The 16,352-nt window shown below is 39.1% G+C and overlaps 1 protein-coding gene across 2 annotated transcripts in view; it reads right to left on the minus strand.

Moving 5' to 3' along the window:
• LOC122807238 (SLAM family member 8-like) overlaps positions 1-15,995 on the minus strand; it is a 586,627-nt gene extending 570,632 nt beyond the window's left edge. The window contains exon 1 of one of the 2 annotated variants that reach the window (XM_044078321.1): positions 15,340-15,995. In XM_044078321.1, the coding sequence (XP_043934256.1) occupies positions 15,340-15,385 (46 nt within the window). In that variant the 5' untranslated portion in view covers positions 15,386-15,995. The remainder of the gene's footprint in view (positions 1-15,339) is intronic. The other variant, XM_044078320.1, reaches the window with a different exon arrangement.
• Positions 15,996-16,352: the final 357 nt, after the last annotated feature.

Genomic DNA, 16,352 nt, shown 5'->3' on the forward strand with positions numbered 1-16,352 from the left:
AATCTGTGTGCATACTGTTTTATGCTTTAGTTCTACAATGATTACAGGCAGTTGGATTTAATTTACAACTTTTATTTCAAACATTATAGCCCAAACACTGAGACATTTACTAAACCTAAACAAAGCAATAGTCTTACAATGAAAACAGACTTGGCATTAAAGCTTCTCTACTTTTGAAACTCACATTCAATGAAACAGCATTGAAACCCACATTCAAAGAAAATGCATCTGGCCAGTGGCAGGTTATTTACCTTTGAACTGTTTTCAAGCAATAGGCTCCTTGCACACCGTTAGGGCCATGCAAAAGTTATTTGATTTACCTGATTGTATTAATTATAATATATAATTGAATTATATCCCTTGTATTATACAGCAGCACTTGTTTGAGTGACTCTGCTGAAGTAAAAGTAATCTGAATAATTCCACATTAAAGATATCTGAAACTAATGAAGATGTTGTTGCTAGAAAACAACTGTATATTTCAGTGTTTCATCTACAAATTCAGTGCCTGTTGCCGTCAAAGAATAAATTGCCTATGTTAAATTAAAAAATGGTAAGCTGGTATATTGCAATAGAAAACGGATGACAACCTGAAAAACAGGTTCATAGTTATTAGGCATCTCATCCAAAGGAGGACATCCTGAGGACTGCAGCATACAAATGTATATGCTGTAGGAATAGAACCTCAAGCCTTTACATTAAGATGCAAGTATTCTACTTGTGGTGCTACTAACATAGCTTTAAAACTTTCTACCACAATAGAGATACCATTTGCTAAACAAAACAGTTGCACATTGTAAATAGACTTGGCATGAGCAGCAGTGAACTTAGCTTCCCTTAAAACTCACAGTTCCTTGAAAATGCACTTGAAAATTCCACCTGTTAACTCTAACTTGGGCATTTCATTTTCTCACAAACATACCACACCCTCAAGGCCTCAACCTTAGTGCAAGAAATCTGGACAAAGCCTAAAATAAATAGGGACAGATTATAAATATGGCTCTCAGAAACTTAGAAAATTGCAAGAGTAACAGGATTTGTGTTGGTATGCATTTTTCTAAATGACATGACATCTAAAACTGAAATGTCTCATTTAGCAACTTCAATCCTTTTAGGAGGAATATGGGGCAAAAATCTGGACAGCTGAGGGGTATGCTACCTCCCTCTTATACACACACCAAATAATTCTGGTCAGACAAATTAGTTCTGGGAAGGTTGCACTGAACGGCACCGTGCTTGAGCTGAAGTGGGTGAAATCCTGGTAGCCAGTGATAACTGATCTGCAGCTCAGCATTGTGGAGCATTAAAGCATTTTTAGCAGAGCATTGTTTCATCACTACCTATTGTGTTTGCACATAAGCTGTAGTTATTTTAAACATTTGCCTTTTTTGATTACTACAGAGTACATTTACCCACCAGAGCTATTGTGTTTTGACTTCAGTGTGGAGCTAGTTGTTGCAGGGCTTGGCTTTTAAATAAGGTAGCAATGCTTATTTACCATATACCATTAAAGCCACCCTGACCCAACTACAACTGTACTAACACACAGACACTGGTCTGCAATAAAATGTAATGAGCTTCTGAAAATACTGTAATCCTGTCCTTTTATTACAATGAATATAAAATACTTTGAAATAAGGTAAAAAAGCTCATAATCTTAGACCGACAAAACTACTTTTCCACACTTCAAAATAATAAAATCAAACCCTCAGAAATTTTGGAAAGGTATCTCTACTCTACTTAACCCCAGCAAACCAGATACCCCTACCCCAGACCCAAACGCTCCTGACCAAGACTTGGCTACCCAATTTAACTCTTTTCATTGAATCCATTTCCAAATTAACGCCATCTTTCTCTAACACCACTATACTGCTACTACTTCCTCATTCCCATCTACTAACTCCCATCCCTCCACTCCTCCTACTACTTCATCAGCTTCATCTGCCCCTAATTTTCCCTCTTCATACTCCTTTTTTCTCATTTAAACCTATACCCAACTTCTACTATAAAGAAATTCCTTATGAAACTGAAGCCATGCACCAATGCTCCTGATAACATCCCTTCTTACTTTCTTAGCAAAGCTGCTGAAGCAATCGCTTACCCTATTAGCATTTTAATCAACTGCTCTATCCAAGAATGTATAGTACCCCAAGTCTGGAAAAGGGCCTTTATCATACCTCTACATAAAAGGTGGCAACAACAACAATGTTACTAATTTCCGCCCCATCGCTATTCTGTCCCCCATCTCTAAACTCCTAGAAAAGTGTATCCAACTACAACTCCTTCCACATCTCTTAGATAATCACCTACTAACTCCCACACATGGAGTCAGACCACATCATAGCACTATGACCGCCCTCCTCTCCTTCCTTGAAACTGTAAATAAAGCCCGCGACTCTGGCCAAATTGTTTCTACCCTACTACTCGACCTCTCTAAGGCCTTTGACACACTCACAGCCTGCTACTAACTAAACTTTCTAAACTTAACCTATCTCCCTTCTCCTTGAACTGGTTCTCCAGCTACTTATCTAACAGATCTCAAGCAGTCAAATGGGAAAAGGCCACCTCCTCATTTCTAAATACTCCTACTGGGGTACCCCAGGGCTCTATACTGAGTCCCCTTCTCTTCAATATATTTATAAATGATTTCCGCAACTCTATCCCATTCTCAGACATCATCCAATATGCCAATGATTCTGCTATTATCTGCGGTGCCACCTCTATCCCCTCACTCCTAAAACTGACTCAAGATGCTTTTACAACAACTGAGCAATGGATGAAAAGGAATCACCTAGCACTCAATGCCTCTAAAACCAAATTAATGTTATTCACCCCCTCTAAGGCAACTTCTTTCAATATAAACACATTCCACATCTCTAGACAAAATAATCTACCCCTGGAACTGGTGTCCGAGACCAAGTTACTTGGGGTCCAAATTAATAACCAGCTCAAATTCAACTCCCACCTACAGTTAAATATCAAGAAAACCCGGTATGCTTTACCGGCAAAATCATTACCTTACACCTGCTACCAAAATCACCCTCTACCTCATTTCTTATCCCCTCCCTTCTCTATGGAGCTCCACTCCTAACTAATCTACAGACCTCTCTAAAACACAACTTTCCTCTTGCTACAACAAAATTGCCAAGTTCGCTACCAACCACAAGTCCTCCACCCACCACTGTTCCTCTCTCCAAAAACTAAAAATGGCTAGAGCTACCCAGTTATCTCACATATACTCAACTAAATCTTGCACATAAGCTCATTTTCAACCCCTCCCTTTGTCCCTCCCTTTCATCAGCCTTTAAAATGCACCTTCCTGCAAGAGTATTAAGGTCCAACAATCAAAATCTATTAGAAGTATATAAACCAACTAGTCCCCAGGCAAAATCTTCTGTCTTATGGCCTTGCATGCCTTTGGAACTCCCTACCACCTTCCATTCGCACCACCCCCAACCATTTTATATTTAAAAGATCTCTTCACTCACATCTAGTATCCCAGTGGGAATGCTCTTGCTCCCACCCCACATAACACTTGCAAACTCCATCTTCTTTCTTCCTCTGTTTCCTCCTGCAACTTTCCTAATTACCCACCCTAACTCATACATATTATTATTCCTACAATCATCAGAAAGAATATACTAGGCCACACTTCCCAAGTATTGCTTCCCTAATACGTTATTGCTTCTCAGTACTTTTGTGCATTGCTTCCTAATATGTTATTATTCCTCAATATTGTCATGAAATGCTTCCAAATATGTTGTTATTTCTCAGTGCTTTTGTGCTAAATTTCCCTTTAGTCTGTATTACCTATTAATTTCATCACTAGGTTGTACTCGCTCTAGTTGTATTATTTTCAAATTGTTATTTCTTGTATGATTAACTTCTGTGTAATTGTATAATTTGTATATCTATTAATAACCTACTTAGTTTTGGAGCTTTTCTCCCAGGACTCCATTGAAAACGGGTTCATTTGGCCCAATGGACTATCCTGGCAAACCAACTGCAAATAAAATAAATAAAACTGTCATATGCATTTCAATACCCAAGGCTTATACATTATCTAGTCATGTAAATATTCTCTGCATGGCAACAACGAAAAGGCTTTCAATGCTGGTAATTCTTTAACAATATACTTTCTAAAGCTTACTTGCATCTTACAATATCCGACAAGCTTACTAAAGCTTACTTGCATCTTACAATCTCCGACAAGCTTACCTGATGTTCATTAAACCATGGCTACTTAAACAAACAGAGCAACAGGGCACTGTGACAGCATACAGTTCCAGAATAAGAAGCATAAATCAACAGTACAAAAATCTGATAGAAAACCAGAACATTTTGCAAAATCAAGGACAGATGAAAAGCCACGGTCGATTTGTGATCTACTTTGGATGGGGGAATACTCTGCACACTTACACTGCATAACTGCTCCTTGCCTTCCATGGACACATCCAGAGCCACTACAATGGGGAGTGGGGTGCAATAAGTATGTCACAATTTGAAATGTCTCTGGCTGACAGTGATGGATCTGACACACATACCTCTCAACTTCAGAGCAAGAAATCTGGACAAAGCCATGCATAGAACTAGAAGTGTGACAAGCCCAAAAATAAGGCCAATTTTTAAATATTGCTCTTATAACTTAAATAGAACAGGTAGATCTTGCATTAGTACAAGTTTTCTGAAGGGTATGAAATCTGAAACTCAAATGTCTGCCATTATTTTCTAACTTCAATCTTTAATGACTTGCCACTAATTTGCCAGAAAACCACAATTTTATGAAAAACGGACCAAAATGTGATGCAAAATACCTGTCAAAAAGGGACACCTTTTAATATTAACAGTTAACTTGAAGCAGCTAACAAAATAAGAGCATCCACATGCATTTCTGAAATAAAGGTAATCTATAAGTGATCATTACAGTTATATATAATTGTAAACCCTCCACATTTTCTTCCAAAATTGCCATTTTGGAGGAGGGATTATTAGGGGAGAGCAACATTTTGAGCCAGAATTGGGGACAATTGAGATGTTTGGATATTCCTAATCTACAAAGTGATTTGCACGTACCTCTCAACCTCTTAATGCAGGAAATCTGAACAAGGCCAAATATATTGGGGAACATACAAACACTACTAAAAATTGCTCTTGTATAAACGTAAAGACAGTCTTGCATTAGCATGCATTTTTCTGAAGGTTATGACATCTGAAACTCAATGTCTGTCATTTAATGGCTTCATTCCTAAACGATTTGCTAGAAAATCACAAATTTGAGAACAAACCATAAATAAGCAGCAAATATCTATTAATTCTGCAAAGATATGGACAACTGAGAGGTATAGTTCAACCGGGGCTGTCTGAGCTTGCTACCCCCCCTCACAAAATCATGGTCAAATGGAGCCTCCCCCCTGCAGCAATTCCAATGTCCCATTCCTTGGTTATTTTGCCCCATTTATCATAAACACTAATGTGCATACTGCTTTACTTCTGCAATGATTTAGGATTTCGTTTGAAAGTTTTATTTTGCATTTTACAGCACAAACCCTAATACATATCTGTTAAAGCAATGCAGTCTCACAATGAAAATAGACCAACATTAAAACTTCTCTGCTCTTGAAACTCGCATGCATTGAAACAGCACTGAAACATACTTTCAGAGAAAATACATTTTGCCAATGGCAAATATTAACTCTGGGCTGTCTACAAAATCATAGGCCCCTCGAACATAACATACACATGCTCTTTGATACACCTTCCTGACTGTATTACATTATATTCCTTGTATAATACAGTACAGTTGTTAGAGGGCATTTTAAATTTATTGTTTTGAACATTTTTCCAGTAAACAGCATCCACTAATGACAAAACTGCCCAATTCAGAACATTTCCATCATAAAAAGTCTACTCAAGTCCACCAGTATCAGTAAAAATATACACAATCTCTGAAGTAGTAAACTCCACATTGGAAAAATTTGTAACTAATAAAGAGGTTGCTGCTAGCAAACACTTTATATGTCATTGTTTAATCTACAAATAAAGTGCCTGTTACTCTTGAAGAATAAATTGCTTTTGTTGCATGCAATAAAAAAATGAAAAGCTAGTAATACCGCAATAGGGAATGGATAGCAAACTGTTAACAGGTTCATAGTTACTAGGTATCTTTGCCAAGAGATCTGCAGCTTCCACCCCTTTACAACACAATACAGCATCAGCAATGCATTTACCTACTGTGGGAGTAGAACCCACAGCCTTCAGCATCTAAAGCAAGTACACTATTTGTTGTGCTATTAACAATGCAAGCAGACTAAACACAAGCAGCACTAAACTTTTGCTCCCCTGCAGCTCTCAGCTCCTTGTAAAATCTACTCCGACACTCAGCTGTATCTCTGAACTTTTCAGCACAAGAAATCTGGAAAAAGCCAAAATTTATTGGGGAGGGGACAAAAGGCCAAAACCAGGGACACGTGTTAAACATTGCGTGTATAATGTTTGAAAGTTGCTAGAATAAAATGCTGCGTTAGCACCATACATTTCACTGCCACGCCTTGAACCCAGGGGACCCGTGCAAAACAGTCAGAGCAACATACCACTACGCCAAATCAACTGTTTTGTGAAAGAGGAAGACTGAAACTTAAATAGCTACCATTTAGTGAATTCAGTTCTCACCATAGCACAGCTGTCAGCCTCTTAGCACAAAAGACCTGAACAAAGCCAATAATGGGTGACTACTACAACCACCAAACATTCAGTGAATTCAGTTCTCACCATAGCTCACAACCTCTTAGCAAATAACACCCGGACAAAGCCAGTAATAGGAGAATATAGCCCCCAAACATATTCAGTGAAATCAGTTCTTACCATAGCTCTCAACATTAGCAAAAAACCTGGATGAAGCCAATAAATACCTGAACAAAGCCAATACTGGGTGAATACAGCCCTCAAACATATTCAGTGAATTCAGTTCTTACCATAACTCTCAACCCTAGCACAAAACCTGGATGAAGCCAATAATGGGGGGAATATAGTCCCAAACACTACCTAAACAAAGCCAATACTGGGTGAATACAGCCCCCAAACATATTCAGTGAATTCAGTTCTTACCATAACTCTCAACCCTAGCACAAAACCTGGACGAAGCCAATAATGGGATACATTTCAAATATCCATCTTGTACACTTAGAAAATTGCTAGAATAAAAGCTTTTGTTACCATGCACTTTCTGAAGAACATGAAGTCTGACAAGTGTGTCCATTTTTTTTAACTTTTGTTAACCAGGAAAGTCTGACTTTGAAAAAAAAAAAAAAAGCTAAGTTTTAGCAGAGGCCCAGGGAGAAACACTCCAGACAGCCAAGAATAAAACCAAAGAACATGTAGCTGTCAGGCAACAAGGACACAAATGCAGAAACCACAGATTTTATGAGGAACAGAAAAAGTATGAGGGAAAATCCTGCAACATTTTTACAAATGGTGGTGGGTAGGGAATTCAGGCTCTTGCCACTTGGGCCCAAGGTACAGGGTTCAAGCCTTATTCACTACCCACCACCATGTACACCTGGGGCATTTTACACACACACACACACACACCTCTCTCTACCTGAAAGTGCCCCATCTTCCTTCTGTTTGTTTCAGCTGCCGCTTGCTAAGTGTCCGGTCGTCAGGTCCCGCCTGTGTGAGTTCCCGTTCACAAACCTCTAACTGACAGCGATGATGTCAGCACGTCTGCGACTGGACTATTTGGACTTCTTTCTTCTTAAAGGAGAATGTGCGTAAAAAAAAAAAAAACAAAAAATAAAACCTTTTTTTGTAATTCTCTAGCCGTAGCCGATTCCAGGGGGGTGCAAGTACACCCCCTTGCACCTGCCTGCGGGCGCCCTTGGTGGTGAGCCTAGTATAGATAAATGTTAAAATTAAAGTATACTGACCCATGTATGCTGGTTTTCAGCACTGATTGGTTAATGTGGTTAAAACTGCTTTGTTTTTTGCTTCGGATATACATGATTCAGTATTGTGGTATTATTCATGCCATACAGGCTGGTATACTTATTCTCATTTGTATTTCATTATATATTTACTTGTTGTTTGTGCCTTGCCTTACACTGCAGTTATTTCGTTAGCACTTATACCTTCTTAGTATCTTGTCTTCCTGTTCTGCCCAGCAGAAGGGACATTTGCTTTCCTATGGCCCTTGACTCCCTGGTCAGGAAAATGGAAGCAAATAGACAAATAAGTGAAAGTGAGTGTGTCAAATCATATTGTTGTACAAGATAGTTGGAGTGGGAGTTAGGGGAAAGGAATGACTCTCAATGTCAGAAACCGCACCCAGTACAGCTGTAACCTGAGCTATTATTTTTAATGACTGCGTATGCTGCTTTAATGTTTTTGCAGGAGGTGAGGGGATATGCTAGTTTTCCTGGTTATCAACCATACTGCTTATCAATGTATTGTACTTCAAAAGATGTTTTCATAACCATGATGATATAGCTAGAATAATAGTGTTACACAGTCATTTTATTTTACTTTTAAAGTTGCATAGTCATACATTCTGACATGCATTGTTAATGACCTGTACAGATACAAGTGAGAATACAAGTGGCTATATGCATGTCTTTGCAAGCATTTTCATTCTTTTTGAATTGGGTTATTTTACATGTGTGACTTTCTAATCTGTAGTTACAGCAACATATCAGACAATATACTTATAATATTTATTTTGTAGAAAGAGATCCCAGACATACAACTATTTCTGGGAAAAAAACAAAACAGATGAATGTACATTGCACAATGGTAAAATGTACTTTCATCAAAAATCCCACCCCCAAAGAAAAACAATATCTGAAATTCAGACAGCAGTGCCTCATACAATGACAGCAATATAATACAATTCAGAGACATAATAAAACTGCATGGAGCACCAGCTTATTAGTGGTTTGTTATCATGTGTCTGATTTGAACACTGTACAATTACAGGCAACTGTGCTAGTAGTTGCCTTATTGATAAAATCAATTTACAGACATGCGCACACATACCCCCTCCCAATAACTTTGCAGTACTTTACCTACCATAAGGCTAAATCCCTGACCCTGGCATACTACTAAATGGGTGTACTATGAAAGACAGCATTTCCTTCTTTTTTGCTTCATTCCCCAAATAGCATGGTAGAGCTATTGTTTGAATCACTCTGCTGTACTATCCAAATCCCAGCAAAAAGCTCCACGATGTGCACAAGGCTATTGTATTTAGCCATCCCCCTAGACTGCTGCATTCACATTCGGCTTCACCAGTGAGACCGGTGTAGCAGTATAGACTAAAGCCTTGTTATTGCTGTAGCACTGCTGTGGTCTATGAATCATTCTGTTGCAATGCGCAGAGCAGTCCTGCTACAGAAAGGCTCACAAGGTGAGTTATACATTTCTGAAAACTGACTGGGGTTTCTGGGTCTTTTTATTTAATTTTATTTTAACTTGTTAATGAGATAAGGAAAATGGATTTCATATCCATTTTGTCCGTGATCCAGTTCACAAGGACTAGGATAATTACCATAAATATATGTGTTTTAGAGTAACCAATCACAGAATGAAGACATGCAAAGACGCTTTTATTTCAATTTTTAATAGACTTTCTATTAAACCAAGACATTTTTTTAATCTTCTTGTAAATGATTCCTTTGAAGGACTTATTATTGTAATTTGGTCTGAGAATTGTAGAGATGTACTGTAGCTCCGTGCGATGCTTGTGCAGATAAGTAGCACTGCATGGCAACAGAACCCAAATTAGATATCCAGATGAAAACATGCAGCACTTACGTGTGGCTAACTGTGTTAAGGGGTATGCAGAGGGCCCAATCCCTGGATTACAGCTGTGCAACTAAACAAAGTGATGCAGTGAAATGTATAGTCAAACATGCAGGAAATGATCCATTGAGTGGCCACGTGCTATACAGAAATATCTAGTGAGAACAGAAAATATGAACTTGGTATGTTATATCTGCATGCTAGTCTATATGTGTGTGTTGGCATGCCCCTCAGCGGGATGGCAAAGAGCACTGCAGACTGCTAAGTAGCCATATGTTATGTGCAGCTGCATTGCTGTGGTGTCCAGTATAGGAAAAGAGGAAAAAGATGCAGAAGGTAACACACAGGAACAATGTATGGAAATGTGCAGGATAGAAGGATGAGGAAAAACGTTTTTGTCACCATCATGTATGTTTGGCTCAGACCTTGTTTTACACTATACTTAGAAGTTATCCAGCTACAGCCAGAAAAGTAACTAAATTGCAGGTCTTTGTATAGGTTTTCTTTTGTAGTCCAACAGGAATTGATTCTGCAAGGGTCTCTCATTGCAGTGACAGTTTTAATACATCTGCAGTAGTGTGGGGGGAGGGGACTATAGATCTCAATCAGTGAGATGGCACTCTGCACTCTCCCCTTCTCTCCCTGTAAAAATGGGTGTACCTCAAGGGTCTATCCTAGGGCCTTTACTTTTTAATATCTTTACTAATCAGCTCTATACCTCCTGTCCTCAGTCATCTTTAGTGCAATACGAAGATGACTTTACAGTAATCACCATACCCAACTCCCCACTAAGCTCTTCTCAGCTACTCTGGCATCTTTTAACTTAGTTGAAACATGGCTCAACAACAGCCAGCTCATCCTTAACACTAGAAAAAACGAAGCTGTTGCTCTTCCTATCTAAAAACTTCAACAATATTAAACCCTTCTCCATACAGTCCCTTAATAACACTCCCATTCAGGTAGAAAACAGCATTAAGCTCTTAGGTGTAACCGTAGATGATCAGCTTAAATTTGGCTTGCATGTTAATAACTGTATAAAAAAAAACACATTCAAAACTAGGGATCCTTTACCATAACAAGAAATTCCTTACCTCTGAAGCCAAGATTACTCTCTCTCTTACCTACCTTCTACCCAGTCTAATGTACAACTCTCAAATTCTCACAAATCTTAACTCAGCACTCCTGATCAAACTCGAATCTACCTACAACAAGGTAGCTAGATTTGCTGCCCAACAAACCTACAAATCCCATCACTGTCTCTCTCTAAAACACTTAAACTGGCTTGAATGACCCCACCAGCTTCTTCTCCCTCAGCTCCAGATCATCCATTCTATCCTATACCAGCCTTCCTGCTGCAGGCACTATCCCCTCTCATCTCCCATTATTCTCCCTCCAGACCTCTCTGAAGCTCTAACCAAGACCTACTACAAATCTACAAACCCGTCTAAATTTGGACATAACATGTACAGCTACCACCCCACTATTGCCTGGAATAGGCCCCACTAGAAATTAGAACCCTTACACATCCTAAACAATTTAAGACAGCCACCAAAGAGCACTTTAAAAGTCACTGGTCCTGCCACTGCACAATCCCTCCTTAAACATCCCCTACTTCTCATACCTTTATCTACTTTCTGCCCTTAATTCACTCTTCTCACTAGCTCTCTCTAATCATTCTTGACTACTCTTTCTACTGTCTTCTAACACCTGTTAAGCAGATCGCCTCTAAGAAATATTCTATTGTAATTGTCATGCCTTCATGCAACAACATTATGATAAAACTGGGGTTTTGTAACCACTTACCCCAAAAACTATATTCATCTTAAAGACATATTATTTCTTTTTATACATCTTGAAAGAGCTTTGCTATACTCCTGATTACTGACACTGTATAACATTGTATTGCTACTTAATGCCTTGTAATAATCCTGTAACATTGCTGTTTAATGCTAATTTATAATGAAAATTATATAATATGTTGGAGCTTTTCTCCCCGGACCTCCGCTGAAAAAGGGCTCTTCAGCTCAGTCGGACAAACCTGGTCAACAAATGTAAAATAAATAATAAATAAATAAGTATAATTTAAAACAAGGTCTGAGCCAAACATAAATGAGGGTGATTAGAGACAGAAAAGAAGCAGTCTTTTTACAGAAGGTAAAGAAGATAACAGTGACTCACACAAATCCCATTATATGTCAATGGCATGGGAATTCAGTTACTTCCTTATGTTTGGCATGAGTCATACAAAGCATTATGGGAAAGAGAGTTGAGGGAGAACAAGATCATGATAAATCAAGCCCTATTGGTAGCCATGTTGTGTAAAACAGGCTACAATTACAAATAAATCAGAGTGATTTTGAGGTGTTAAAATAGGTCAGTAAACAAAGATAGAGTTAAAAAAACATATTTTTTTAGTTTTAGGGTGGAGTTTTCCTTTAAGGGGATCCAGCCCCACATGATGGATTAGGCTGGTCAGGGATATGGGTCAAACCCTTCCCTGATGGCAGGACTGTATATGTCACACCTTCCCCTGATGGCCTGATTGTATTAGATGCACCCTGTCCTCATGGCCTGATGGTCGGGGCCACAAGATCGGACAAATTTGTTACTCATTTCAGGGTGCTCTGCAACTGGGCAGTATATCTGCCCATTGATCACTGCACTGCAGCATCTGCTGCCTGCTCCATTTGCATCTGAGCTGCCCCATGGGGACAGGCAGTGCAGGTGGTCTGGCTGCCACTGGGCTGCCCCAGACAGGCAGTGCAGGTAGTCTGCCTGCCACAGAGGAGCCAGGACTCCCTCTAATGAGGCACTTCCAGCCCTGTCGCCCCTCTAATGAGGCACTTCCAGCCTCGTCACACTCATGAACTGCAGTCACAACCTTGGCATAGTCAAGACATGGATGGTGGATCTCCAGAGCAAGTCTTTTGTACAGACTTGTAGTGAGAAGACAAAATGGGAAGGTAGTCATACACGAATACCGTTATACTGGGATGAGGGTAAACACATGTAAGCCCTTTGTGGGGAACTAACCATAGATGTCTGTGAGCCTCTCCCACCTCTTGCAAAGGTGACTTAATTTGCCTTATGTTCTGCTTTTGCTGAAAAAAAATGGAACATCGGGGAATCATGATATCCCAAAAGTGAAATGCCAAAACAATATATACAATCCCATTGGTATTTCTTATTAGGTTTGTGTCAGGTAGCTGACAAGTGTGTACCCTATGCACATGTATTAAGATATGTTAAGGGAATATGGCACAGCTATACAAGGGAACTCACCAGGAAGTGTGCAGTTAAAGTGACATGGTGCAGAATGCCCAACCTCATAACAGGGCCTTGCAAAAGCTCACACAAAACATAAAGGTATATCATGTATTAGTATACCATTGGTATGCACCAGCCTACTCTCCACCCCCACCCCATATAGAGCTCATTAGGGTTCCTGTGTCACAGCTTTTCAAACTGATGCCTACACTGTTCCTCATTCCTGTTTAGTCCTGGACATTTGTCAAACAGATCATACCAGGTATCTGCTTTCTTAAATACACCATGCTAGGGGGCCCATTAGGTGATCTTTGAAATAACCCTGAAGGAGATAAACAATTATTTTGCTCTCCTTCACACACACACACACACACACACACACACACACACACACACACACACACACACACACACACACACACACACACACACACACACACACACACAGATTACAGTCCTCAGCAGGCACTAGCAAAAGCTGACACTCTCCTGCATTTCTGCTGAAAATGGTGACATTTTCACATGGAACAAAATGGTGGTCTGGGAATCATGCCTGCAATATGATTTCTGCAGCATGACTACTCATAAAGTAGCATAACTTATTTACCTCTGGAAAACAGCACAAACTCGTGGCCTCAGATTGCGAGAAGAAAGGAAAGGCTGTATATGATGCTTTGTTCGTGCACCACAGCAAAATATAGCAATTCTGAGATGTGCGTGTCTCCTGACCTTATCTGTGTACATGCTTCATAAATAGGTATAACCTTTGTGTATTCTTCGAGGTCTGCTGCTGCCATATTCTTGGCTAAGTACCTCAACTTTGGGAAATTACACTGCATATTTGTACAACATTACAGGGAAGAAGATGGGTACTGTTTGGATATATAAGCAGTCTGGAGAGGCATACAGTACTCAAGACAGTGTGTGGTAAGCTGTGTTTTCTCTTACCTTCCTGTGAGAATACAAAGGCAACTTCCCTATCATGTTTGTTGTGTTGTACTAACCTTTTTGCCACATATACTTCAGTGCAGTAACATCTTTCCCACAGTCTGATGCAGAGACTCTTCCATTGTCATAGGAAATTACCTTTTATCCTTGTATGACAGTGTAGAACAATTTCACCTTCATACATTCAGACTCCACTCTCTGTATAACCAACAGAGATGCTATCTTCCTTGCATGTTTTGCTGAGTTGAGTGACATTTCAGTCCTGATATTTAATTTCAGAAACTTCCTTACCTTCTCCCATTATAGCTAATAATGTAATCCACCTAAGGGCATGATAGAATGAACAGCGTTCTCCTTCTTACTCAAATGGCAAAATAGAGAAAGGGGTTTGCCAGCATATTACATAATGTTAGGCTACCATAGTCAACTACACAGCAATTTCTTGGAAAATCTACTGTCTCTACTAAACAAATTAATTCAGAACCATCATGGCTTGCATAAGAAACTTCCATTATAACTACTATTTTCAGAGAAGTTAACAAATCATGCATCTCTCAAAGTGTATTCAAAGTGTATTCATATGACATTCAATGAACATGTTCATCAAATGAGAAAACACTGGCAAATACCTGATCCCTTTCCACAGGTGCTACACAGAATGTAAGAACATGAGACCAAGAAGCAGAATACGACACTATGTTAGCATGCAGTGTAGGTGCCAATGACATATTCAGGAGGCTGTCAGACAGGTAGCAGGGGAAGGGGGATAGGAGGCAGAATATTAAACATTCTTAAAGGGCAGATTAGATGCATTTATTGTCTCATGCAGTTAAGCAAATACAGTGCAAAATAAAAGCCAAAGTGGGACCTACAGGAGCAAATTAAAATGCAGTAACTATTCATGGTAACATCTATTATAATTAGAAGAAATACAAAAATGCCATTATAAAATTAGCAAATCAAACATAGAAGACTGAATTTAATGCATTATCTCTTTAAAGATATGCTGCAGTACCTCCTTTCCTGTTTGAAGTTTAGATTTTCCGAAGACTCCCATGAAAAAGTATCATTGCTGGCACCCTGAGAATTGCTATCTGATTATTTAAATACAAATCATTAATTCAGCAGTTGTGGAAGTGCAAACTATACATCTTGTTTTAGAACGGCATTCTTTTCCTACATGTTTGAGACATGCATTTGTTTAATGTCAAACTTCCTGAATTTTATATAGTCTATTACAAGACATTATACTTTTGAAATTTTAATTCTCTTAGCTAGTTCTAGCTCTAAGGAGTAATGTAGTGAATATTTTTTTGTGCCATACAGTACCTGCAAACAGATAGGTGAGCAGAATGCAGAAATGCCACAATTCCATTTCACAGCTGTTATGTTCCACAGATCAGACAGACAGCAGAAACAGTACCATCCACTGCATTCACATCTTGAAGCCAAGTACAAAGTATTTTCCGCTGGTTCCCAGGCAGACTCAGTTTTCCATTCCTATTAGACATTTATTGTTGCCCTTCTCTTTTCTGCTTTCCTGATGTAGTTAGAGATAACCCTCACTTTTCTGCACTGTGATGTAGTTACCAGTGCAGAATCTCACAGCTTCTCCAAAGTATCTTTTGCTTAGAACTATCATCCAGCATTGAGAATTACTGGCAAAGAATGAAAAAGAAGCTCTGTATGTGTGTGCATGTGTGTTTTTTTCTAGGAAAAGAAAACAAATGTGAGGGGTTGACAACAAATCATCACTTTTTGTAAAAATCCCCCACTCAGCTGACATTTCAACAGGAAGTCAGATGTTATTAAAATGTGATGAAACTTTCTGGCTGCAGTAAAGAAGCGATTTGGCTTTACATTTAAGTGGTATTTTCTGAGTCAGGGAGCTGGGAGGGTCTTTTCCTGGATCATTTGTCCTAAATCTTGAACATCGCTACAGTTTTATTACAGTCAAGACTCTTAATGAAAATGTGTATGGTTTCTGCCTGTCAGAGTCACACACCTCTGCATCTTTTATATCTTAAAGTGAACAGGGACATAGTTTTTTGTCACTGTCTGCTGTCTGGTTGAACCATACGCAGGCATATTAAAAGTATAACCAGTGTACACTTACGTAGGTTATTATATTTTGTTTGCTATGAGGAAGAAGCAAGTTTTTTGACACTGTCTGCTGCCTGGTTGAATCACGCGCAGATATATTATAAGCATAACCAATGCACATTTGCATAGGTCATTATATTTTGTTTGTTATGAGGAAGAAGCACATTGCCAGCGTTTTCTAACTTGGCTTTATATAGCTCTTTGCACTTTTTCTGGACCCTGCAAAGAAGCAGATTAAA

This window comes from Protopterus annectens, chromosome 7.part0 (genome assembly GCF_019279795.1).
Source record: "Protopterus annectens isolate FY-2018-M chromosome 7.part0, PAN1.0, whole genome shotgun sequence".
Lineage (NCBI taxonomy): Eukaryota > Metazoa > Chordata > Ceratodontiformes > Protopteridae > Protopterus > Protopterus annectens.